The 27637-nt window shown below is 40.5% G+C and overlaps 1 protein-coding gene across 1 annotated transcript in view; it reads left to right on the top strand.

Annotated features, from left to right (window-relative positions):
• Positions 1–440: 440 nt before the first annotated feature.
• LOC124613422 (putative defense protein) overlaps positions 441–27637 on the top strand; it is a 72566-nt gene continuing 45369 nt past the window's right edge. Inside the window, exons 1-4 of the mRNA XM_047142125.1 lie at positions 441–474; positions 1269–1471; positions 4991–5121; positions 6809–6897. Coding sequence (XP_046998081.1) covers positions 1270–1471; positions 4991–5121; positions 6809–6897 — 422 coding nt within the window. The 5' untranslated portion in view covers positions 441–474; position 1269. The remainder of the gene's footprint in view (positions 475–1268; positions 1472–4990; positions 5122–6808; positions 6898–27637) is intronic.

Below are 27637 nucleotides of genomic sequence, written 5' to 3' on the forward strand. Positions count from 1 at the left end.
GAATGTAGACAACGTTCCTCCATTTGTATTTCAAAGAGGACTGAAGTTTCTAGATACGCATTTAGTGAGACTTTGTTAACTTTTTGCAATTGTGCTTTCACCATCATTGTTACATGTTTTACGTGCTTTTTCTGGCCTATGACGCAGAACAAAGACTATGGGTAGTAATAGTACGTAGACGAAAATCGCTTATGTCATCACTGAGAGATAATCAGGTACCCTGAACCAATTGGTAAATGAGAAAATCCTACTTCTAGATTGTGGTGAGCACGTGCCTCAAGAGTGATGAATACGGATGCCGAGACGTTATCTATGAAACAGTGAATCGGCGTGAAGTAGCGGCAATCGAGTTGAGTGGCGTGTGGCGCGGGATGCCCCAGCAGGCGGTATTTAAGGCGGCGCTTATATGACTTGCACTGTATACCGTCTGTACCCTCCGACAAGACGACCAGCTCAAGACTCTCACTCTAGCAGGTCAGTAGCCGTGGCGACTCTACATACATGTAACTCAAACAATGGGGAAGTAAGCAGTTAGCCTACTGCAGTATTCTCTGTGCACATTTTTTTCAAATTTATTTGAAATTTAGCATCTTAAATTTCGTTTATAGCAAGGATATTAATCCACACAATAGAGGTGGGTCTGTGGGGAGTAGTACTTCAGGATAACAATAAGAATAAAAACTATTTTTCGTAAGTTATATGTAGTATCTTCTAACAATAAAATAAAAACACTGTGACCTCACCGTGCCCTATGACATCATCCTGTGAGACATTTTCACACTAGCAAACGGTGTACAGTTGCTGTCGCACTACTGAACGAAGCTTCGGAAATAATTTTTCATTTATGCGTACTGCTGATGTGAGGAAATGAAATGGTTAATGTTTCGATACATTTAGCTCCTTTTCTTATTTTCTTTTCTTTTATATCTTTCAGGAAAAGCCCATTTCATCATATTCAATTATGTCAGACAATGGTACAAACGGAACATTTCTCTACTCATTAGGCAGGTACACTAACCTCTACACAACCCTGGCACAGTGGCTTTGTAGAACTACACAGACTACCGTTTTTCCAACATAAATAGTGGCTCCTGCATCTGCCTAGTGAATAGGAGACCCAGGTTCAATCCTGACCTTGGTATAAATTTGTCGCTTCAGTCTGCGTATGTGCATCAATATTATATTTGTTAATATTTGCTGTTGCTATAATCAAATACAGAAAGTGGTGTTTTTACTGAGAGTGGAGCCAGTGTGTTGTGTGTGTCCAGGATGCAGTTGTTGGTGTTGTCCTGTGTCGCGCTGCTGGCCCCCCTGGCGGCTGGAGCGCCGCCCTCAGACCGCAACCACGTGCCGCCCATCGCGTGTGAAGACATGGCGCCCATCCACGGGGACAACCAGCCCAGCGAGGAGCCGGCGCCCTACACCATCTCCGTGTCCACCACCGCGGTGACCGCGGGACAGACCGTCACAGGTGAGCGCACCGCAGCTTCGTGTGTCAAGTACGGCGTGCTCATTCTGTGGGCCAGGGGGTGCGGGAAAGACACGTGCTGGCTGTAGTAATTTCTTTCTACATCACATGTTGGACATTGTGGCTGATGTCTGACGATATTGCAAATAAGTCGGTTACTATCACGTATTATTCTATTTTACATAGTTAACCCAACAACACTTCCGTGGAGATTGCTACAAAACCATCGTAAAGTTTACTACTCCACATTTTATTCAAAGGAAGTCATAATTCATATACTGCGCATTAACTAATTGCCATCATTAAATCTCCAATGTATGTTAAATACCAAATTAACTACAGAACGTCCTGTTTTACACACTACTGCAATAGTAAATTTTTACGAGGGTTTCGTAATCTGGGGTTAAGCACTGAAATTAATGAAGGGAATTATTTTACAACAGCAAAAAAAAAAAAAAAAAGGCTCTGAGCACTATGGGACTTAACTTCTGAGGTCATCAGTCCCCTAGAACTTAGAACTACTTAAACCTAACTAACCGAAGAACATCACACACATCCATGCCCGAGGCAGGATTCGAACCTGCGACCGTAGCGGTTGCGCGGTTCCAGACTGTAGCGCCTAGAGCCGCTCGGCCACCCCGGCCGCCTTACAACAACATTTCCCACATGTGTTGAGGAACACCGCTTGCATATGTGAAATGCCATTACTGTTCATTTTTGCCCTCAAAAGCTAACATTCTAGAAGAATGTTCATGAGAAATAACCATGCATACAGTAACTCTTTTCTGTCCTGAATTAATTTAAATTTCTCCTCGGTAGCACAACTTCCATCAGTTATCACAGCCTTGAATCAGTATTTAGCGTAACTAACTTTGTTTTCAGGGTAGCAAGTAAATAATTATATTCGTGTCTCGCTGTCGCTACTGAAATGCCATAACATTGCGATCAACTTCATACACAAGATTGTGGTGAGTTTCTATACATGGATAACGATGGCGATGACTACTATGATGCCGATTTACAATAATCGAATTGTCTATATAAGTTGCCAATCACCCAATCGTTGTTTTAAACAAGATAGTGACTTATATGCATGATATTATTGGAGATGGTATGCTGTTGTCTTCCTCTGAACTGTGTGCTGATTTGCCCAGTAAATTATACAGAGACATACACTTAGTTTAGCGTGGATTTTAACCCTCATAATAAAATTTTTAGAACTAAGTGTAAAAGAAACTCCATAAACATTCACACACACACACACACACACACACACACACACACACACACACCATTGTACCAGTGTGTAAAAGTAAAATGAGTACACCATCTAACAACTATGCCAACCCGCGCGGAGTGGCCGCGTGGTTAGAGGTGCCATGTCACGGATTGCACGGCCCCTCCCACTGGAGGTTCGAGTCTTCCCTCGGGCATCGGTGAGTGTGTTGTTCTTAGCGTCAGGTAATTTAAGTAGTGCGTAAGTTGAGGGACCCATGACATCAACAGTTCGGTCCCTTAGAAATTCATACACATTTGAACATTTCTGAACCATTCCAAAGGAAGAAGAATATTTAGTCATAGCAGTAGCACGGGTAAAATTCAAAGACAGATTTTTTTGCTACTTGTTCAGCTGGAACAGCTAGATGTGTGTAAAATGACAGATCGATAGTTCCGAATTATCAGCAAAATGACTCGCAATACCTACGTTCTTTCCGAGTCAAGATAACAATCATTTCATCTAGCAGCTCGTTAGCTGTACCATTCAAACTAATACTTGTGTAGAAAAAATACAACCATACACAGACCATCGACATAATACTATGCATACACTAAGAAGAGTCAAGTAATCGCGGCTTTTTCAGCCACATCATCATCGTAATCATCATAACTGTCCGTTTACTGGCTGAGGATGATGACAGGAACTCTTAAATCCGCATCAATGCCAGACCTGTCAGTACTCGTTAATATTGGCCCTCTAAATCTTCGACGGCAACAACAAGCAGTAACATACGAATTGATGAATCTCAAACGGTCCGGAGACTTACCAGTTCATGAAACATTGAACAACTTACCATACAGCCGAGTTAAAATCTACAGAACCAGTCTGGGCAAACAATCTCCAACTCTACCGACAAAGCTATATTCTAAGAGATGAATGGAGAAATTAGTGGATATCCTTTCGTGGTTGTAAGAAGTTTTAGTAAAACAGATTCGATCATCCAACCGCTGGGATCAAACCAACCATGAAAAATATGAAGCTCCGTCAATTATATCAAAGCTGGCCACATAATGACCAACGCAACAATACGCAAGTAGGGGTTACCGATGGTGACCAATGCATCTGAGGAACTTCGGAACGAACACTGGAGCACATTTAGCACAACTGCCCAAAAAGGCCGGCCGGAGTGGCCGTGCGGTTCTAGGCGCTACAGTCTGGAACCGAGCGACCACTACGGTCGCAGGTTCGAATCCGGCCTCGGGCATGGATGTGTGGGATGTCCTTTGGTTAGTTTGGTTTAATTAGTTCTAATTTCTAGGCGACTGATGACCTCAGAAGTTAAGTCGCATAGTGCTCAGAGCCATTCGAACCATTTGCCCAAAAAGAAAATTCGTGGGTACCCAGAAAAATATCATTGACGCAACAGCTCCAGTAGTTAACTTGAGTCTTTGGATAACCAACTATGATGGAAAATGCATATCTCAAATGGATTTTAGCTACTGCCAGGTCTCCAGCTTCCGGTATTACTTACACGTACAGATATTTAGATATATATGCTTGTATAAGTCATTCCAGTTTATCTTGTATCAGCTTCATTGTTTGCACTAATTCTGTAAGCCTTACGCCGAATAAATAAACAACAATCTGCAGTGGGTTGGGTGTGGTATCCACCTTTGCCCAGGTACACTTCTGGCCTCTCCACTTGGTTGTTTCCACTCCTCTCCCTCCCACATCCTATTTCACTCCTGCGCGCCAGCCTATACATCTCTCGTCTGTAGTTTTCTTTTCAAGCCATATTTTCGCTATTATTGTTTGATCCATGTTCTTCAGATGTCGAAACTACTTCATTGAATTTTTTTACGCCTCTACATAGTGGGTGCTCCACTTGTGTTTCTTGACGTTTTTTTACGTTATGGATATCATTTTATTTTCTTACTTATGGAACTACTTTTCTGCAGTCTGGTATCTGCCACTGTCTCTTCTGGTAATCGTACAGGCGTGAAGAGCATAGTTGGTTACTGATAAAAGAATGAGCCTGATGAAGAGAGTTGTAGGATCTTAAGAGGAGTTCTCGGTTTAAATTGCATCATGACTGTTCTCTTCTGAAGGATTGACTTTTACTGATTTTCATCGAGTAAAATATATACAAAATAAGGTGTGTTCCAAACACCAAATGTATTATGTTCGTGAGAATCTCGAAGTTCCTCTTTCATTATACGGCTCCATTAAAATGTGGAGCTATAGATGTACCTTAGCTGACGGAAGGTATCAGTATTTTAGTGCTGATGCTGTTGTTGTTGCAGTGCACTTCTCGGGCAACACGACGTTCCGGGGCGTGTACGTGCAGGCCCGCCAAGGGGACCAGCCGGTGGGGCAGTTCCTCGCCAGCGACGTGGCGGGAGTCGCTCTGGACGACTGCGCGCCCGGCACCAGCGTGAGTACCGGCTCTCAGCTGAGAGCTTCCTTTACTTAAATTTACCCGACTATTACGTTCTGAGCAACTTAATTCACTTCTCGTGCGGAAGCTAGCTGTGACATGTGGACACACACACACACACACACACACACACACACACACACACACACACACACACACATTGCTGTTCAGGTTTCGAGAGGGTGCATTTCTGGATAAGGTAACGAATATATTGCTTCCCCCTACTTATACCTCCCGAGGAGATCACGAATGTAAAATTAGAGAGATTCGAGCGCGCACGGATGCTTTCCGGCAGTCGTTCTTCACGGGAACCATACGCGACTGGAACAGGAAAGGGAGGTAATGACAGTGGCACATAAAGTGCCCTCCGCCACACACCGTTGGGTGGCTTGCGGAATGTAAATGTAGATGTAGATGTAGATACACACATACACACACACTGCATCCTTTGTCTCTAAAGGGTTTCATCATTGTGGACTTCTGAGTTGACTGGAGTGACGGTAGTGAGGCATTGATGGGTTAAATCACTCAGTGGGACGCCCTCTGGTGCCGAGGAAAGACAAGTTACATTTTTAGCCTTTCATACACTATTGCTTATTTAATGAGAGATACCAGTGCTACCGTCTCTCTACAAAACAGCATCTATATTAGAGAAAATCACTCTCTAGCTAATCCTCGATGTCGGTTCCAACTAACTACCCCCATTTCCTGGAGTGGGGACGTATGCAACGGTGTCTATACAGCCGTATGAGCCCAATAAGAAAGACGCTTCACTAAGTAAGCAGCAAAGTAACATGCACGCCGCTGGCGTGGCAGTAAAATCGCAAAGCTCGCAGCCGTCTGGAGGCTGCAACGAGTTAATTATGCTACTGATCCAGATAAAGATTACGTGACGTGTTGGTGCGCCAATGATTTTGTCTTTAAACAATGCCAATGAACATTTATTTTTAATTTCGTATTATGTCCACATATTAAGTAAGACTTAGTCTGATTAGTTCGATACTAATTATGTTTAAAACGATGTTGTCCCTTTTGATTCAGATGACACTAAATCCTTGATTGCAATGACAATGCGACAGCTTATAGTTTGTTTGTAACACTTATTGTTCACATGATAAGGCAATAGACGATACAGTATACTTGTGGGTGAGAGAGAGATTAGTGCCGTTATCATCTAATTCAATCTGAAACTGAAACTGCCATTTAAAACGAAAAGTAAGCCGATAATCTGTTCACGGTGCAGCAGAACTGCGTGTTTCCTTCTAAAAATACGACCAATGTGCACTGGAAATTACTGGCATACCTAGTAAGATAGTAATATTTTTTTAACAGTATGTATTCGACATGTATACCATCTGTGCTTCAGAAACGAGAATAATTGATCTTCAGTATTTTGAGCTTTCTTCCACAAGTTTTAACAGATATGTCTTAGATAATAGCATGCATTTCTTCTGAATTATTTGCAATCAAATATTTCTCAGCAAATCTGTCTGTGAGATATAAAATTCTCAATTTGAGGAACGAAGACCATTAATTTAAATCACTATTCCTAATTCAGTTACAAGTGAGAATTTGTAGTCGCTCAGTGAAAAACTGCAGTACGTCAGAAATTTATGTTTGCAGAAACATTTATCAAGTTTTAGGTAATTAGTATGAGTATGCGTAATCCTGTGACTGCTTTCAGAATGCCTTGGAATACGTTTCGAGTGAAGACACTGAGGAACTGGATGTCGAGTGGGTGGCGCCGGATATTAACGACGTCATCGTTTTCAGGTGAGATTTTCAGAACACTACGCAGGGACTGGACTGAACACGCTGCACCCTTAACCAGTGTTTGCGACATGGCTAACTTATTATGCTGAATTTACTGTCTCCTTTCAAAAAAAATTCTGAATATTCTACTTCTTCACCAAATAATAGCAATAATAATAATAAGTGTCGTTTGCATAAAATCTGCCTCTCAGTGTTATCTATCACAAATAAGTACAGCTATGTTACATGCCTCCCACACAGAGAGTTACCCGCAGCCAGGAAAGCGGAGGTGAGATTGGTATGCAAAGTTCCCCCAGCCACACACTGCAAGGTGGTTTGCGGAGTACATACGTATGCGTAGTCTAATGGTGCACTGGTTGTGGCTAGTATTGTCCCATCAGAGGAGCAAATAAACAGTTCCTGGAACGCCTGTTAGTCCAGAAGCTGGAACCACCCTCATTCCGGATGTCAAGTTCTTTGTTCCTCACATTTGCCTTCTTTTTTATTTTTATTTTTTTTATTTAATTTTTTTGTTGCGTTGTTACTGCCGTTGCTGCATTCCAGTTCCCAGCCGTCTTTAATTTGAGTGACCTCGTCGAATTTCATCTCTCTAAATACTTGTCAAATTCTGGCACAGACCTGGACGTTGGTGCCCTTCTTCTGGTCCGATATCCAGGAACTTCTTATTGCATTTCTGTGCTTCTTTTAACATAAGACATAGCAGTTACTTACAATCGACCTATTAAAAAATGTATTACGTCAACGCTGTTTCCCTTGCTACGCTGTCTCTCGCACAGTCCCGGCCGGTGTAACATACTACAAGCTGCATTCCGATTCATTTAATGCAATCCATTTTTTCCACTGTAGTTTCCTACTCTTCACAGTAGTCGTAGCAGTGAACACCAAGAGACCGATATTTGCCACACTTAATTCTCAGTAAGGGAGTTCTAAATGTCCTTTCCTCCATGCGCCATTCAAAGTCAGTTGTTCATGTCCTTCCTTCCTTTTTCTACCCCGACAATTCACTGTTATTAAGCGTTTACCTTAGTTTTTGGGTAAACTAACAGCATCAGACATCCATTTACAGTCGAGAAATTGGTAGAAAGTACAGTACAAAACTGAAAAGAATCCCACTGTCCGTCAAGATGAATTTCCCTCTATTTGCCTTGTGTCAAGACGATGAAAGATTTCCAAGTGTGTCAGATCTAAATGGGTGACCATGATTTAGTTTTCCTTCACTACCAGCATTTTTAGCGAATTTTGAAATGGATTGCTATTCACATCTTTGGTCAATTCTTTCTCCTAAACTGCTGAAAACCTCCAATGACTATTCTCTAACGTTTGTTTTCTTTATTTTCAAATGTATACAAACTCTTGTTCACTGTGACACTGATTTTCTGTTTTGTTGTTCTTTGAGCCACTTATCTACTGCATAAAATTTCCTTTACATCGTCTGTGGTTTTCATGAAGCCCTTTTATGCAGAAGCCGAAGAAACCTAATGTGATGTATGACATTGTAAGCTTATCAGTTTGCAATAATGAAATGAAATCATGGTACTACCAGTTCGGAGTCATCCTGTTATCAAAATAAAGATAAAACTTAAATTTCATTTCATGAACTCTATCCTATTAGCAGAAAAACACCAATGTACTTACGTTATCAAACTTTTATCATAATCTCGAATCAAGTTATCAGTTCGTTGTTGAATGGAATCCTGTGAAAAGTTTTACAATTTTATCAGGAATGTTGTATGCACATAATACTTAACATATTGGTGGATATAATATCCTTTTGCTATTTCTGAACAACACGGGTTTAGTACTCAAATTAATGGAAAGTAAATAAGGCTACATTTTTCACATCGAGATACTCATTGTAAAAGACAAGCATTGATACCGAGTCAGTACAATCTATCGACTGCTTTTCGTGCTCTTGGCGTGTACAGTAACGCTGACAGCACATCAGCACAGCACAGCATGACTAACGAGCTAGTTTCTAACGCTGTCTCCGGTCTATTGCAGAGCGTCTTTCGTGAAGACCTTCCCCGAGTTCTGGGTCGGCGTCGAGTCAGAAACTGTCACGGTCGGGGTAAGTACACCGCTAGTCAACTCTTCCTCAGCCAGTAAGTCAATATTAAGTTACTACACATTTAAATTGTTTTATTTGGCTATTGACATATCAGTTAGTTATGGAAATGACAACAATAAGTTTACTTATTGAAAGTTAAATGTTGTAGGATGTTAGGCATCTTCAGTTTCATTTTCACGATCGACGTTTCGACTCCTCCATTGGGTTATTCTTCAGGATCATTTGGTATTCGCGGTTGCTGGGAAGGTCGACCATGTAGAAGAAACTGAAGATAACACAGTTATCATCCTATAATCTTTTACATTCAATGATAATTCTTACGAAATCCTGCGGATTAGCACAATGAGTTTACTTTCAGTGTGTTATTGTCGCGTCTTTCACGTCCTGAAAACAAAACAAACTCTCGAACTCGTTTTCGTACCGCACACGAAAGTTGAAAATCACCTTCCTCTTATTTTGATTTATTTCATGAAAGCTAAATTATCCTTCACAATTAACTAATACATGACTTTCTCAGTTTGTAATCTTCTATTTTTGTTGCTGATGGTAATATAGGTGTAAATAGAAAACTCATCAGCTTGATATTTTCTTTAGTAACTGAGCTTTGTGCTTGCGTAATAACGTGATAAAAGGAAAAAAAGTAATACAGTGTAAAAGTAGTGACTATCTTTGGCTTAGCAGTTAATTTCAGTGCAGTGACTTTATTGCTTTTGTGATTCTTTACAGACCGTGAAGAAGGCTTCCAGCATCATTGCTGCATGAAGATCGGAAATACATTATGTCGGTGGCTAGGCCGTGGTGTAAAGGCCCACATAACAAAAATTAAATAAGAATTTGATAATTAGCGCTGCTAATAATAAAGTGATGCAGTACGTAATTGGAACATTTAGACTAATGTTGTGAGACCAGTCCATGTGCTAAGCCTGAAGAAGTTCAACGATAACACAGGGATACGATAAGAAGATTTCTCGCCTCCCACAAGTGGAAAGTACAAGCTAGGTCAGAAAATCTGCTTTGTGTTCTGGTGAACTGAATCAAAGGGTGATGACAAGTCCACGACAGCTGCATCTCGTCACCGACGCTGTACTTGGTGCCTTTTTTAAAGAAAAAATAAAGACAGCTGTATTCTGATACACTTAAGCAAAGTTGTTTCATTGTTTTCGGAACCCATTACCCAATTCCCCACCCCACATGGGACGACAAAAGGTCCATACACCCATAACTGCATAAAAGGGCAGTGTACTTTTATAGAATAAGTCAGCGGTACAGTCAACATATGATGGAAAGCTATCGATTATAAATCGGTGTAGGCTGCTGAAAACAGACAGCGAAATGACGGCAGAAGGAACTGGTATTTTTTTAACAGTCAAGATATAGCTACTAAGTAACTAGGAGACCAGTCTGTTTTCTCAAGTGGCTCAGGGCAAATCTTATTTGCAAAGGAAACTTTCACTTATGCGTTAAGCAGCTAAAACTTTCACTTAAGCGTTAAGCAGCTTTTACACACAGAAGAGGCACGAACGTAATACTGTCGTCAATTCGTAGATAAATTTGAAAAAGAGCCAGTTATAACAGGACTTACGGATTGACGTTTAATCTGAACCACAGCGGTTTTCTTCTTTGCTCGTAGGGCAGCACACAATACGGCTAATATTTGTCACACTTGAGAACTGAGAGGCAGGCGGCAGCTCGAACCAAGAGTTTTTTGTTTCGCAGGCAGCGCGTTGCTGGTTGTCATCGGCGCGCGTCTGTCTATATTACGAATTATGGAGCGAAACCAGTGACAAGTTGAAGCTTTTAGCGCTTTCGCGAAGGCTGCACGGATATCAGATCGTAGAGAACAATGGCTTAGCCACAGCCCTGTGAAACTTCCACAATGAAATTTCCATTTTGCAGTACACTGCGCACTGAAGCGATCAAAGACCTGCGGAGTTTGCAAACCTTGCTGGGAAATGGACGGACAGCAAGAAATCCGGTCTCAGACGGACACGCAGTTTCCATCGGTCAGAAAGATTTCTTTCGAAAAATGTTGCATTATGAATATATATCTGAAAACGTTGTGGTACAAATGTCACAAAAACACTGTTTGAATGACCACTAACTCAAAACTCGAAGGAAAAACCAACGGTCCACTTAGCTTAACGAGATGGCAAAAGCAGATCGCAATTGTCGCTGACACATAAAGCCCATTGAAGCTATAATAAAGGGCAGTGAATGGTAAATTTTTCTGCCTGATCTCAAAATGATTTTTGCTGTTCAGTGAGCAAAGTCGATCTACGGCCATGGTAGCAGAAAGAGCATAAATGTATTACAGTACAACAGTCATTTTAGATGAGGAAAATAAAATAATAGGAAAGGTAGTGCCTACGTCTCAAGAGAAAAATGTGTAGAGTGTACATCATTTACTGACGCCAGCGTCAGACTAATGGAACTTATTAAACGAATTATTTTCTTCGTAAATGACTTTACAAATGGCGGTGGGACTTACGGCACTTGTTGATCTTTCTGTTTCATACACATACCAGCCAGTCTTTTGACTTCTTTCTCTAACTTTTTGACGTTCTGGGGTAACAACTGAAAGCGACATTTGCATGAACAACATTACACATCTCTGTATGTGGTAATGAAGGAATTAGACCTAAGTAATATTTTTGGGTTGTAGTGTTCTCAAACAATTCTGGTCGTACCGGAGGAGAAATCCAAATTGTGTGTTTCAAGGACTTCGCTGATGATGGCTGTATTATCAACGATAAAAGGCGAACACACGAGAATGCCACCAATCGGGAAGAATGTATTGTTTTTAACTATACTTAAAGCATCGACTGAGAAGTAGATCTTTTCAGCACACAATATGGCTGCATATTGTAAAACGTAAGTACATTAAAAAATCTGTTTGGAAACTGTCGTGGAGAAGAGAATGCAGGAAAAGCGCGATTTATCATTCGCCACATAGCATCTGTTTTTAAACAACTTACTAAAAGTTTCTTTGACAGGCACTCTGCTTTATACTGATCACCTCATTATATTCAACAGATGCGTGTTGTAGAGTTGATATCTACATGGAGTGCATTCTAGTTTCAAGTATTCCGAGAGCTATTCAGTGAGCTGAGGAATATGACTTAGTACGATAGTGAGTAGTGACCAGCATCTTTTCTGTGAATTGAATGTGATTAGGGACTGAACAGCCATTGATTAAGACAATACGTTTTAAAAATATACCAGATAAGGTATAAGGTCCACTTCAGTAAAGGCAGCATACTCAGCAATGTGTTTATCAGATCTTGTCTGCCGAGACAGCTGACTGCTAAGTAACAACAATCGTGTGTGAATGGTCGAATCAGTTTCGGGCTTTACCATTTTCAAACATGTGACGCTTCCATTCACTGTTACTGATCTGATGATCTGCAGAAATTCTGTTTTACTTTTTACAACCTAATTAATTATATTAAGAAATATAATGTAGGTACACACTTATTTACACACTAGATCTCTTACAGTAACCTTCGTTGCATAACTTAGTTTAAGATTACTGGCGGTTTTTGGACAAAACGAATGCTGTCTCGAAAACGATCCAATTCTACAATCTACCAACACATCACGATGTATTGGTAAACCTAGATGAATTAAGTTAAGTCCTGTAGTGCTTTATACTGAAAATTCTTTGACTACAATGAAAATTCATATGGTTGTCGTAACGTATATTACTGTACAGCTTAGCGGACGAGCTGATAATGATCATAGGCTCGAAACTAGCCATCAAGTAAGAAAGAAAACTAATATTGCAGCCTTGGTGGTCTCTGCAATTTACTGCATAATTTGGATAAGGTGCATCTGAATCTACATGGTTCAAATGGTTTAAATGGCTCTGAGCACTATGCGTCTTAAGTTCCGAGGTCATCAGTCGCCTAGAACGTAGAACTAATTAAAACTGACTAACCTAAGGAGATCACACACATCCATGCCCGAGGCAGGATTCGAACCTGCGACCGTAGCGGTAGCTCGGCTCCAGACTGCAGCGCCTAGAACTGCACGGCCAATCTACATGAATATCTATACTCTTCAAATCGAATGTGGATGGTAGAGGGTACTTCTCTTCGTAGCATGTACAGTTCTCCCTACGCCATTCATGTATGGACTGGAGAAAGTGTGACTTGGTTTTAACTATTGATCGGATATGTCTCTAGAAAGCGGCTAAGGCCGGCTGACTGGCCTGGGGCTGTAACGTCTGTGGGCTTAAAATAATAATAATAATAATAATAATAATAATAATAATGGTGGCCCTCAACTACTTACCCCCAGACTCAGAGCCGTAATATTAAATGTTTTGGCTGGTTTCGTTGTTTAGGGGCTGGAATATGTAGTTTCCACTTGCCACATTACATGCCGTATACTTCTGAGTCTACAGTATAGAATATAAATACACACATGAATCGAATGGTCGAAGGTTCCTATCATTCGGCAATTGCGAATTTTGAATGTAACATAGACATATATAAATGAAAGATTTCAATTAAATAAAATCTGCAGGTACTATTTTTACGACTTTTAATGATGAGTATGATAGCAAAAAATGGTTCAAATGGCTCTGAGCACTATGGGAGTTAACACCTGAGGTCATCATTCCCCTAGAACTTAGAACTAATTAAACCTAACTAACCTACGGACATCACACACACCCATGCCCGAGGCAGGATTCGAACCTGCGACCGTAGCGGTCGCGCGGTTCCAGACTGAATCGCCTAGAACAGCATGACCACTGCGGCCGGGAGTTCGATAGCAGAAGTACCTTTAAGAATGCCATTTATTACTGTAAAACACTTATTTGTGTCGACGGTCCAGCAATTAAATAAAATATAAGATGAATAACAGGGAAACAATAGATTCCTACTTCACGTAATTACTTATAAGCAACAACACAGTTCGCGAGATATTTACTTCTAAAAGGACACTATGTCTTCACTACAGAACCCACGGAAGTCTCACAAGTGCACAAGCCGGCACTACGAAATATTTCTATCTACCACGACCATGCGCAAACTGCTCAACACACTCCAAGTCTTTCCTGCGACCGTCCGTCGCGCGTCACCGTCTAGAACTCCCCCTTGTCCTGTGCCACCCGATGCTCCTCTCCCACTTCCATAGTCTCTCCATTGACTTCGGTAATCGCCTACCGTAGTAACGAGCGGTGTGATTGGCTAAAGCGCTCCCGCCATATCTCCAGCCAATGCACAATCACAAACATAATGAAACGTACGAAATACTGGATTTACATTTAAAAAACTTGAAATTAAATAAATATTACCATGGTTTTGCCATAAACACACTCTACCAAACGTTATTAAATACATAAACAAATTAAATAAATATATATCAAAGGAATAGAAACAAAAGTAGCCCAGTAGCTTAATGTCTCTGTGCTTTCCAAAACACACTAAATATTTGACCGATTTCTTCATGAATAGTATATATTGGATATAAACAAAAACATAATAAATATATTTATATTCATGCTGCTACCGATTTTTCGTATAACTGTGGAGTACTTACGGCCTGACGTGATCAATAGTAATCAGCCACATTGACCTCCAATAACTCATGTATTATTCAAGTTACAAGCCTGTAATTCATACCAATTTAGGTTTACACTAGTAGCTTTCTAAAGAGACGTCGATCGACAAAATCGGATGAACCGTTTAGATTTTGGAAACTCGTTGCTTGGTGTTACTTGTATAATTTACAGTCAGATACTAAACTTTAAACTAATAAAGATATTGAAAATCTGACAATACCATCAGAATCGTCGTGCAGATAATGGTAATCTACATGTTTCTTTTTAAGGTATCATGATTCCTCTGCCTATTATTAATTTCTACATGAACTGTGAAATGTCTGTCATTATGGTTTCACAAAGTCCTCCATCTTTGGCACTCCCTGCATACAAATCTCCTTCATCGACACAAAGAACAGCCCTTGACACAGCGTCAACATGGAATTCTCAGCGTCGTAGTCAGCCTGGACCACGCGCTGGAGCTACCCCTCTTGCTCTGGCTAATGATCGGCACCACGCGGTTGCTGACGAGCTCCGGTTTGCAGAGCGGCCCATGCAGCCACGCCAACTCCGAACTTAGAATATTTTCAGGGTGTCACAACTCGCCCGTTACTTCACACGACGGTACACTAAGTATGGACGGTAAACAAGAACGAAGGAAACGGACAATGGAGCTTGAACTACAAAAAACAAGTCCACTGAGTAAGAGAGGAATAAAGACGTCACGAAATGAAAACCAAGAAGCGACAGTGTATTATGGCTAGCTACACGACTGCGAAGCCACTGAAAGCGGGACCACGGCGTGGCGGAACTTGCAGCACAGCGACACGACCACTAACTGGTCAGCGACACAGGTCCGGGGCTGTGGCAGGGCGACACAAGCGCTGTGGCACGGCTGGCTATACTCGCGCTCGCAGAGGTAGCAGTGCATGGCGACCGTTGTCGAGATCCAGTTTCCAGGGCGGTTTTGGAAATCTCTTTGCCAGTGTATCGGATGAAGATTGGTAATATTAAGAGCGTGTCTGCTCTAACTGGTCCAACCTTGTCTTTGTGATCGCTGCGGGAACAATACCTATGGTTTGTAATATATTTCTGGTTCTTGAAACTTTGTAAATACCTTTCTGCGGGACGTCTTTCTTCGAGCCAGCTCAGGTTTTTTGACATTTCCAGGATGCTCTTTCGTTAGGCAAAAAATCACGTCAAATTATGCTACTTCATATTATATAGGCTCTACTCCCTGTTAGTCGTATCTGGTAAGATTGACTCACATTTGATCACTTTTAGGACACAAATGTTTCGTAAGCAGACAGACTACATTCTGTCAATACCCTAACAATGAACCAAAATTTGCAGATATTTGTATGAGCTGATTCTTTCAAATCTGGAACGTGCGTAGTTTTCATTTAGGTACGTATAAGAAAATTACCAATTGTTACAGCACTTTGAAATTTTTTCAAGTTCTGATTGTATGTGCAGCATTATGTTACCATCATTATTACTTACCATGTCATTAATATGCAATACGAATAGTGACTGTTCAGCATAGTTCCTTGAGACGTGCCTAAAGTAACTTCCACATCTGTCAGTAACTCCCATCCAAGACAAAATGTTGCATCCTAACTCCATTCACAAATTTCATTTGATACGCCACATAAACGGACTTTCATTGCCAAGCATTGCTATCGTACTTGAGACTTGACGATGATATCCTATCTCACCACCCCGACCATTTCGGAATTCTTAAGTTCTCGAATCACGATAACTGACTAAGATAAGAAATAATGTTGCAACAAATTATGTGACCGTGGTATTTTCGTTTAAGATCAAGTAGTGCAAACTGCTCCGTGATTTAAGCAGTGGATCACGAAATAATTCAGTTTTGATTAAGAGCGGAATCAGAATTCGATGCAGCACGCGACAGCCGAAATCATGCATTGCCGCGTGATTGGTCAGCTTTTCGGCCGAGAACAGCAAGTCATTATTGCGGGTGTTCGAAGCGAGGGTCGCAAAGTAGCTGCCTCGGTAGGCGGAAGTGTCTTTTTAATCGGGATTAGTTTACAGTCGCATCAGCTTCTTAAATTCTTATTAGTTCCACTTGTAGTTTTGCCTGATTGTTGTACCTAATGTACATTAACCCGAACTTGACGCCATGGGACCTCAACCAATATTAAAAATTTTTGCCACATTAGCTTGTTATTTAATTTATGGTATAACAAACAGTGATGTTGTGTTAATGAAAAACTTAATCAGGTTTCACATTTGGAAGCGCAGCGTACGGACAGCAACATAATAGGGAACTGCATGTGAGGTTAACAGGTCGAGTGTGCATAGTTGGCCTTCGATCACGGACTGTAAGAAGGTAGGAGGTCTGTGTTGTAACTCAGTGTCACTCCCGTATTAGTCGTCTGATTACTGTACCAGGGACTTTGTTATTCATTACTCTGAAGGATAGACTTTCTCTCCGTGTAAACCGGTGTATGAAGGGTCAGAAATAATTAATTTGACAGTTGCCGATTATGGCAGGTCTTATACCGATTAGCGTCAAACCCGTAACAGGGAAGAAACAATATGTTCTGTACTCAGCCAAATTGTTTTCGGAAGTCACGAAATATCCATGCATCCGATTATCTCGATCTATGGCTTTTAGAATATAATGTGAGAAAGCTGCAAACGGTTTCACACGGTTGATGTTCTCAGAGCCCATGACGCTTAACATGAAGTCCTGTTGTATTTCGTTCTGCTGAGGAAATTCTTTTCAGCTTGAAACGTATGTTAAAATTCTCTACGGTAGCGATTTAGACCACTTCGGCTACATCTCATGTAGACGGCAATAACCACTGCTTTCTTCCAAACACTACCGTGCATAAGGCTCTTTATCACAATTGTTCAGTAATAACATAGAATTTCTTAATACATCTCTAAACCTCTAGTTTCATAGTTACAACTGAATTAGCCATAAGTCACCAGCGTGTCTGATGGCCCACAGGCTGTGGGTTGGACAGACCTGGGGTAGATCTTATTACTCCATTGATTTTAAGAAAAAAGTATCATAAACTGTTGCCACAGATGCTGTACCGCTATTTCACAGGCCTTAAGAAAAATAGGCAATATGCGTAATAGACATAGGCAGATTCCTATTAAAGAAATTTCTTCCAGTTTCCGGTAGCCGATGGAAGAGACATATGCTACCCCTACCCTAAATATGATGTTGGAGTCATTCCACTCTCGATTGAATGGGAGGGAAAAGTGAGCTATGGAAAACCTCGTTTAATACATATCGCACTTTTGGTGTTTTGATAAAAGGTGAACAACACATGGTTGGATGCATGCGCTGCTACAATGGTATACCTGTCATTAATCGTTTAAAAACGGCACAGCTGACTCAAAAATGGCTACAGTACAGGACTTGCAGAGGTGGTGGTATGTTGATGAAACCTCACTCTGGTAGGGAGAGCCTGTATCTCTGATGTCTACAATAGTACTAATATTATTAGTAGGTGTCAGGACACATATTAATGGCTGCGTTTGGGTTGACTACACCTAAAAATTGCAAAAACAAAACAGTGGAGACGACCCTTAGGCGTTATGCACTGTGTCTCTGATCACTACGATGCTGTAACTAAACGATGGGAGAGAAATCTGCCACAGTTGAAAAGTCAGTTTGTGGATCATGTATTCCCCCGCAATGGTTGTGTCAGAATGAGGAAAAAATACTACAGACACCAAACAGTTGTGTGATGTGAAATCGTAAACATTTGAAGCTAAATACCTATAAAGGCTCTGTGTCACATAGAATTGATATAAATGGAATATCAGTGCACTATTTATGCGCTGAAATGGATTTTGACCAATTGTATCTTTTCTCTAGACACGTGTTTCTCGGATTCAGCCAACTGTCGATGAACTACCAACTTACGCTGTATGGTTCATTATCAGTCTGCAGATTTTATTACAGCTTTCGCAAAATTAATTGAATAGTTGGTAAATGAAAGAGAAGTCATTACAGATGGTGCAAGAGCTTGAAATGGAAAGGGCTAGGAAAGGAAATCGGTAATGCCCTTTAAAACGAACGATTCCTACATTTGCCTGAAGCGATTTTGGGAAGTCGTAGGAATAGTCTAAAATAGGATGGACTTTCTTATTTTTACTTCACCTTGTTTACTTAACATTGCCAGAGAGTCACTGGCACCAGTAATTAGTAATATATATGTATAATTAGTAATATAGATGTATAGTTCGACTTTCGAAACGCGTTCGACTTCGTTCCGCAATGTCGCTTGCTCCAAAAAGTGCGCGCTTTCGATTTATCCGATGACATATGCGGTTGGATAGAAAGTTTTCTAACAGACGGAGAGCAGTATGTCGTCCTGAATGGGGAGACTTCAACAGAAACAATCGTAACTTCAGGTGTGCCCCAGGGCAGCGTAATAGGTCTGTTGCTTTTTACGATTTACATACACGTTCTGGTTGATGGTACTGACAGCGGCATTAGACTGTTTGCCGATGATGTTGTAGTCTACAGGAAAGTAGTATTATACGAAAGTTGTGAACAGATCAATGAGGATTTGCAGAAAATAAACGCGTGGTGTAATGACGCAGCTATCTCTCAATATTTGTAAGTGTAACCTACTGCGTATAACAAGGCGAAAATCCCCATTAATGTACGAGTATAAAATATACGCCCTGTATTTGGAAGCGGTAACATCCGTCAAGTATCTGGGTGTGACTTTTCGAAATGACCTCAAATGGAACGATCAGATTACACAAGCAACAGGTAAGGCGAATTCTAGATTGCGGTTTATTGATAGAATACTGAAACGATGCATTCCTTCAAGAAAGGAAATTGCTTTCATTCTCTACTGAATCTCCTTCGGGGTGACACCGTCTGCTGTCTAGAATTCAATGACTGCACGTTACTTAAATCGCATTGACCGACCATCTGCGCAGGGTTGCATACTTTACACTGTAACATCACAACCGTTCAGTGCTAACAAGGGGAGGCCGCCAATTGTGAAATTCAGATTCGATCCATACTGCGCATAATAAAAGCTCATGGCCAGAGGTGTAATGTGACAAAGCACCAAGATGCACTTCTCAGCCGTTGTCGAGAAAATCGACAGTTAAAAGAAACCGTTGCGGTGAAATACTCTCTACGATTATTAATTTTCTACAGCGTCGTGGCGCAGCGGTAAGCGCTCGGGTTCGTAATCCGAAGGTCGCCGCAGCGGATCTCGCGCCATGGAACTTTTTTTTTTAAGTATTTGTTTTTTGTAATTCAAATGTATATATAAATACACACACACACACACACACACACACACACACACACACACACACACACACACATAATTCCCGGCAAGCAGTTGCCTGGCGACTTCGAACATCATTATGTTTTCCGCAAACAAAGTTGTATTTCACAAATGTTATTAATCGTCTTCATAATGTTTACCACGTATAGTTAACGGAAGACGTAGAAACGATATTCCGAAACGAATACGTATAGTGTAAGTCAAACGTTCGAATTAGAATAGAATTTTTAATCGAGTGAAACCGTGACATCAACTCCAGAGACGATTGTATAAAAATCCAATCCATCGTCCACCACCAATTGTCTTCTCCGATTTTTGCCGATCATATACGATACGCGTGGTATCCATCAAACCTGACGAACGATAGAAAAATTTTTCAGAATGTCAATCAGATGTGTTTTATAATTTAAAAAACAATTGTTCTTGTAGAAACGCATCGTTTATCAGATGTGCTCGATGTCGTGCTGTTTTCTGCTCTCCATGTTTCTACGATAACTATCACTCTGGTTGGTGCGATACTCCAGCTACTTCTGGTCACTAATTGTTAATTATGTGCGAGTGTATACCGAACTTTTCAATAAATTGTATCCACTTGAATATTATTTGTGATATTGTGTTTTATTTCAAGTATTATTTTTCCACGACAAACGACTTTCAGCAACTTGCAACTGATATATATATATATATATATATATATTACAAAAAAATAATAAGAAAAGTTGCATAGCGTGGGATTCGATCCGGCGACCTTCGGATTACGAACGCGAGCGCTTACCGCTGCGCCACGACGCTCTAGGAAGTTATCAATCGTAGAGATACTTTCACCACAACGGTTTCTTTTAACTGTCGATTTTCTCGACAACGGCTGAGAAGTGCATCTTAGTGCTTTGCCACATTACACATCTGGCCATGAGTTTTTATTATGCGCAGTATGAATTGAATCTGAATTTCTCAATTGGCGGCCTCCCCTTGTAAGACATCCCGCCAACTGCAGCTGTAGAGAAGAGGCTACGGAACAAGCCAGTACCTGCCGCATACCAACGCTGCCAACTGTTGAAGAATTACGGAGATGGAGGCATTACGGGAGACAGACAACAGAGACGACACAGCAGAATAACGAGCGGGAATCAAGACCGAAAACCTAAGACACATCGAATTCAGGACAAAGACAACGATGTGTAACGAGATCAATCGAATAGTGAAGAGAAATCACCCCTGACTGCCGAGTTGCTGTGCTGCTGGGTTTAAAGACCCACCAGAGGCGCTGGTAGGCTGGCGAGGCAGGCGTGTCCTCACAATGGTGCTCGCAGTAGCGGTGACAGCGCCCGCAGTTGCATGAGCATATCCTGACGGGCCTTCAAACTCGCCGAACCAGAATACCAGAACTGCGATAGTGTTATAGTAGATGTCTGCACAGATTTCAGTGTCTCTGTTTGGGTTGACTCTGGCTACAGATTTCAGTATCGAAACAGCACAGAAAAATGTACCTGACGACTCTGAGGAATGACATATGGTATCTCTGACCATGATGAAACCTGCTTGCAGAGCCGTCTGCCATAATTGTAACGTCAGTTCCTGATTAACACTTCGTCGCCAATAATTGTGTTGGAATGAGGGAAAAATGCTAAAATGAACAAACTGTTATCGGATGTGAATTTCATAAACATTTGATGTCATATACCTATGAAGGCGTGTGCCCCACGGAACTGATATTGTAAATGGAATACAGATATTCTGTTAAGGTGCTGGGATGGATTACATCTGTATTGCACACATTTTAGCCAGCTGCTAACGAGTATACTTCGCTAAAATAAAGTGGAAGAATTGCATGTGATAGCTGCTCCTTAATATCTGTTTGCTTAATACCTATTGCACCTTAGATGACAAAAAACAAATTTTTAAAAGAATTACGTGCCAGTGGCATGCTCGGTACTCATGGAGTAGCTGTGGTGAAGACAGCCTCAGCCAAGACGATAGTAATTCAGTGCACAGCACCCTGTTCCACAGGTGAAAGTGGAAAATTGTTTTATAGTGTCATTTAGCGATAGCTTTTAGCGTACATAATTGCATTTCCCACAGTTAGTATGATCCTACAGTGTGAGACTGCTCTTAGGCGACCTCACAGTGCCATCGTCTTTTTTTAACACACCAACAATGTAGGGGGCGAGTTCTTTACAGTGAAAAAGAACTAACAGTATTTTTTATATGTCGACCCGTTTGGCAGGACGTCTCTGGGACGATGGCCGTTTACTATTGTGACAAAAAATAAAAACACCAACAACTGTCCTTACGATTTTTTTTATTTTGTCGCTGCCAGTTTCGACTCTTCACTGCGTCATGTTCAGGCTGTTTTGATGTTGTACAGGTTGATACAATCCCCATGCATAACCCATCAGTTGCCAGCATTACTGGAATCGCAGATAATGTGTCAGCGCTGCAACCATCATCTGTCAACTGACACGAGAACCATTCAAATAAGACATCCACAGATATGTTTCAGCGAATACATATCCAGTAATGCTGGCAACTGATGGGCTATGCATGGGGATCGTATCAACTTGTACCACATCAAAACAGCCTGAAGATGACGCAGTGAAGCGTCGAAACTAGTAGCGACAAAATAAAAAAAATCGTAAGGACAGCTGTTGATGTTTTTATTTTTTGTCACATCAGTATTTTTGTTGTAGTGGGTTAATTGCTAACATTATATTGTGGGGAAATGTAATGATCGTTGGCATTTACTGGCCGTCGCATTGCAAGTCTTTTTAATTGACACCACTTCGGTGACTTGCGTGTCAATGATGATGAAAATCGTGATGAATAACACACAACTCCCAGTCTCCTGCCGGGAATCGAACGTGGGCCCCCTGGCGAGTTAGGTGGTAACGCTACCGCTGTGCTATAGACGCGGACTACTGTGGCGATATCAGCATGGACTGTTTAAATAACGCATTGTGCTAGCGGCTGTGAATCATTGAATCATTAACTGTCTCGTATATGTGTGTGGCTTGTTTGTGGAATGCTGGGAGAAAATCGACAAAATTATAATAAATTGCTCCAGAATGAAAAACATCACTAGAATCTGCTGTCGGCCAACCATTAAACTACTTGAATGTCAGTGTATCTGTTTAAGCAATGCGCTGTGGTGATAATTGTTAAGCATTTAGTTTCTTTTATTTATTTGCATCTTTCTAATACTTGAATAAAATCGGCGAAATGCCCTCAAAACTGTAATTAGAGTCATATATTGGCCTGCTTCTTGAAAACGCCATTGAGCAAAATAGTCTGCTGTAAATCGCAAAAATGGAATTGCAAATATCACGTGAATTTGCTGGTGAGTTGATCAACTGATGTACAGAGCACAAATGCTAAATCCACCTCACGATGGTGGATACCCTGAGGATTGGTGCTGGTTGAACACCAACAGAAAAATATTGCAGGACTGAGGCAGGGTAGGCAGCCATTTTGAATCAGAAATTAGGTAATCATCATTAAGCTAAAAGCATTTCGTCATAAATTATTGTTGCATAAACATTATAATGCAAAGGCTCTACTTGGTGGCCATTTTGGATCACAAATTTTGGTACTTACTGTGATAGTTATCTATATATATAAAACAAAGTCGGGTTTGTTACAACACTTATAACTCGGGATCTGCTGGACCAATTTTCATGGTTTTTGATTTGTTGGATTTGTCTCCGCCCTGAATAGCAGAATACATCTTAACAAATAATGAAAATCTATATATATAAAACAAAGTCGGGTTTGTTACAACACTTATAAGTCGAGATCTGCTGGACCAATTTTCATGGTTTTTTATTTGTTGGATTTGTCTCCGTCCCGAATAGCAGAATTCATCTTAAAAATAATGAAAACTCGACGAATACTTGAAAAATGCGTTATTTTCCCTAAAAGTTCTTTAGTTTCGGAGCTGTCAAATTTTTTGTCAAAATCTGTAAGTAATGATTGACATTAATGCATGCGTTCATAAACTATTTAAAATGGATGAATAAACTATTATGTGTATTTTTTAAAAAAAAGATTGAAAAATATTACGCGTGCGGTCAGAAATGTATAATGAATACTTAATCTATATATATATATATATATATATATATAAAAGAAAGTCGTGTTAGTTACACTATTTATAACTGAAGAACGGCTGGACCGATTTGGCTGAAAATTGGTGGAGAGGTAGCTTAGAACCAGGAGACGGGCATAGGATACTTTTTATCCCGTTCGACCGCTATAAAACGTAGTATAACAGAAACGCATCTGGCGTGGAATAACAAAACGAAAATTAGATTTAGTAGTTCAAACGAATGTACCCCCGTTGAACCCCCAACAAAAGGAAGTTTATGATACATTAATGAAGGCAATTGATGATGGAAATAGTGGTTTATATTTCCTGGATGCCCCTGGTGGAACTGGCAAAACATTCCTCATGTCAGTAGTTTTAGCCACTGTTCGTGCGAGATCCAACATTGCGGTTGCAGTTGGTTCTTCCGGAATAGCAGACATATTGTTAGAAAGATGCCGTACGGCTCAGTCAGCATTAAAATTACCGTTAAATCTTCAAGCTATTGAATAACCAACATGTAATATTACAAAAAACTCAGCAGTGGCCGAAGTTTTATCAGCATCCAAGATCTGGGACGAATGCACAACGGCTCATAAACGTGCATTAGAGGCACTTAACCGAACATTGGAAGATCTACGCAATGACTCGAGATGTTTTGGAGGAGCAATGATTTTACTGTCTGGCGAATTCCGCCAAACACTGCCAGTAGTTCCAAGATCAATGGCTGCAGATGAAATAAATGCTTGCCTCAAATCATCGAATCTATGGCGCTTTGTGAAGAAACTTTAACTGACAACAAACATGAGAGTTGCATTGCTTAATGATACATCTGCTGAAGATTTCTTTGAGCAATTGCTGACTATCGGTAATGGTCGAGTACCTGTCGAAGAATCGAGCGGATTGATTTCATTTCCTCATAATTTCTGTAACTTTGTCTCATCGAAAGACGAACTTATCAACAAAGTATTCCCAAACATCATTACTAACTAGAAAAGTAATGAATGGTTGAGTGAGCGAGCAATTTTAGCGGCTAAGAATAAAGATGTAGATGACCTAAACTACATAATTCAGAATGAGATCATTGGTAAAATGCATTCATTCAAATCTATTGACTGTGTAACAAATGAAGATGAAGCCACCAACTATCCAATTGAATTTTTAAACTCTTAGGATGTGCCTGACATACCACCGCACAATTTACGCCTAAAAGTTGGCTCCGTAGTAATCATGCTTCGAAACATAAACCAACCAAAACTGTGCAACGGTAAACGTTTTGAGGGAAGTAAATTGATGAGGAATGTTATTTACGCGACGATACTCAAAGGAAAATTCGAGGGTGAGGAAGTTCTCATTCAGAGGATCCCGATGGTCCCAACCGATGTGCCGTTTGAGTTTAAAAGACTTCAATTTCCGATCCGTCTTGCATTCGCCATGACCATTAACAAATCACAAGGCCAATCCTTGAAAGTTTGTGGTTTAAATTTGGAATATCCATATTTTTCAAATGGTCATATATATGTGGCATGTTCACGGGTCGGAAGACCATATGCGTTGTTTGTTCTTGCGCCTGGTAATAAAACAAAAAATGTCGTGTATCACAAGGTACTGAATTGAAGAGTGGAAGCTATGCACCAAAAAACATAAAGAATCATTAAAATACTTAATTTTTATTTGTCCTAATAAAAAATTGAACTTAACATCCAAAATCTGATTATTTATTGGCTTTAAGGCGGAACAGAGTTCGCCGGGTCAGCGAGTGGTTCATAAATTAGAATAGGTTAAAAGCATTTGGCCATTAAGTAACACTTGTAAAAACAAAACTGAGAGAGCAATTGAGCGGTTTGTTTACGTTAGGGTCATAAGCTACACTAGTTTGTTTAAATAATGATGGTAGATTGGATTGTTTACATAAGGAAAATAAATGGGACTTCTCTTTAAACTCTTACAGCTCTGCTACTCATATCAACCTGGCCACATTTCATGATTGATACCGACCAATTGTAAAGCATTCAGATATTATGTTGAAAGGTGGCTACACTGAGCCACAGCACCAGAGATTGCGCCAAAGAGTATTATTCAGCCGCCTCCACAGGCAGTGCTTGGGGAGAACTCATGGTAGTCAGTGCTTGTTGAGATGTGCTAGTGAAAAGTGCTGGTCGAGAACTCGTAGTAGGCAGTGCTTGCTGAGATGTGATACTGAAGAGTTCTTGTTGAGATGTGGTAGTAGAGAGTCGGTGTGGAGATATATTGTAATGATTAGAGTGCTTTTCGTCAATATATGAAGGTAAAAGAAAAAAAAAATCTTTCCTTTTCTTTTTATTATCTCAATGTCTTAAATAATGCAGCATTACAGGTTCAGTCAACAAAGCATCTGGCTTGTGTTCTTATATTAGAGTGTAATTCTGCTTTCCTTACGCAATTATAGTATTTCTATTTTTTAATTACGTCAGTATAAATGGTGTTTGAAATTTCTTGTCTTATTGAAGAAGAACCGTGCCAGATGTGTACGTTGAGTCATACTTCCACACACAGAACAGTTACACTTGTGTTTTGGTTTCGTAGGTTTTATAGTTGCTGGGGACTTAATTAATTAATTCTGTTAACGAAAATTTTCATTTCATTCTTTGTTGTTGTTCTATGCAGTCAGATTGCGTAATAATACTAGTCAGGGCCAACCGTTTACGAGACACAGCGTAATCGGACAAACAGCTACTAAAAATTTAAAAAGTATTTTCATTATATTTAATTAAGCCCCCATGCAATGTACAGCGAACAACAAGGATAATGCACTAAACGCTGCTGGAAAGCTAAAAAATAATAAATATCTGTGATGTGTGAAGATACACGATCCCCACGTCATCACAGTAGTCTCAGGTGAAATGGCGACCCAGAGACATTCGTATGTTTTAAGTTCAAGAGTAAAAGTAAGGAGAGCTCCAGCGCGTCACTAAAAAATTAGAAAAGCGTTTTTTCCGTTATCTCCATATTATTTTGTACATCAACGTAAAATAGAAGTGTTCAAACCCTTAGAAGAAATGATGAAATGAAGTTAATAGAGTAATGCTCATTTACGAAAAGTAAAAGGTAACAGCCTTTATCCACTTCTTTCATCTAAAGGATGAGTGACTTCTTCCTGAAGCGCAATTAATGATATTTCGTTTATTTGTGCACTTGTACTTTCACCACCGCTGTTAACAGTTTGAAGTGCGCAGATATGAACTACGGATACTTACTAAATGAAAAACATCCTGGAACATCACTGAGAGATAACCAGGCACTCATAGTCGGCTGTTTGAAAAGATTCGACTTTTGGATTGTGGTATACACGTGCATCATGAGTGATGAGTACCGCTGTCGAGGAGTTATCTCTGAAACAGTGTTTCGGTGTGAAGTAGCGGCGATCGAGTGTCGTGCCGTGTGGCGTGGGATACCCCAGCTGTTGCTATTTAAGGCACCGCTTAGGTGAATAGTGCTGCATACCGTCTCCACCCTCCGACGAGACTTCCAACCCACGACTCTCACCCTAGCAGGTCAGTAGCCGCCGCTGCTCTATGCACATGCGTCTCGCAACATCGGGAAGCAAGTAGCTAACGTCCTGCAGTCTTCTCTGTATTCCTTTATACAAATTAATTTCAAATTTAGCATGTTAAGTTTCGTTTGTAGCAAGGCTACCAATCCCCAGATGAGGGACAGGTCTGTGACGAGTAGGACCTTAGGATAACGATAAGAATAAA

The sequence above is a fragment of the Schistocerca americana genome, chromosome 4 (assembly GCF_021461395.2).
Source record: "Schistocerca americana isolate TAMUIC-IGC-003095 chromosome 4, iqSchAmer2.1, whole genome shotgun sequence".
Taxonomy (NCBI): domain Eukaryota; kingdom Metazoa; phylum Arthropoda; class Insecta; order Orthoptera; family Acrididae; genus Schistocerca; species Schistocerca americana.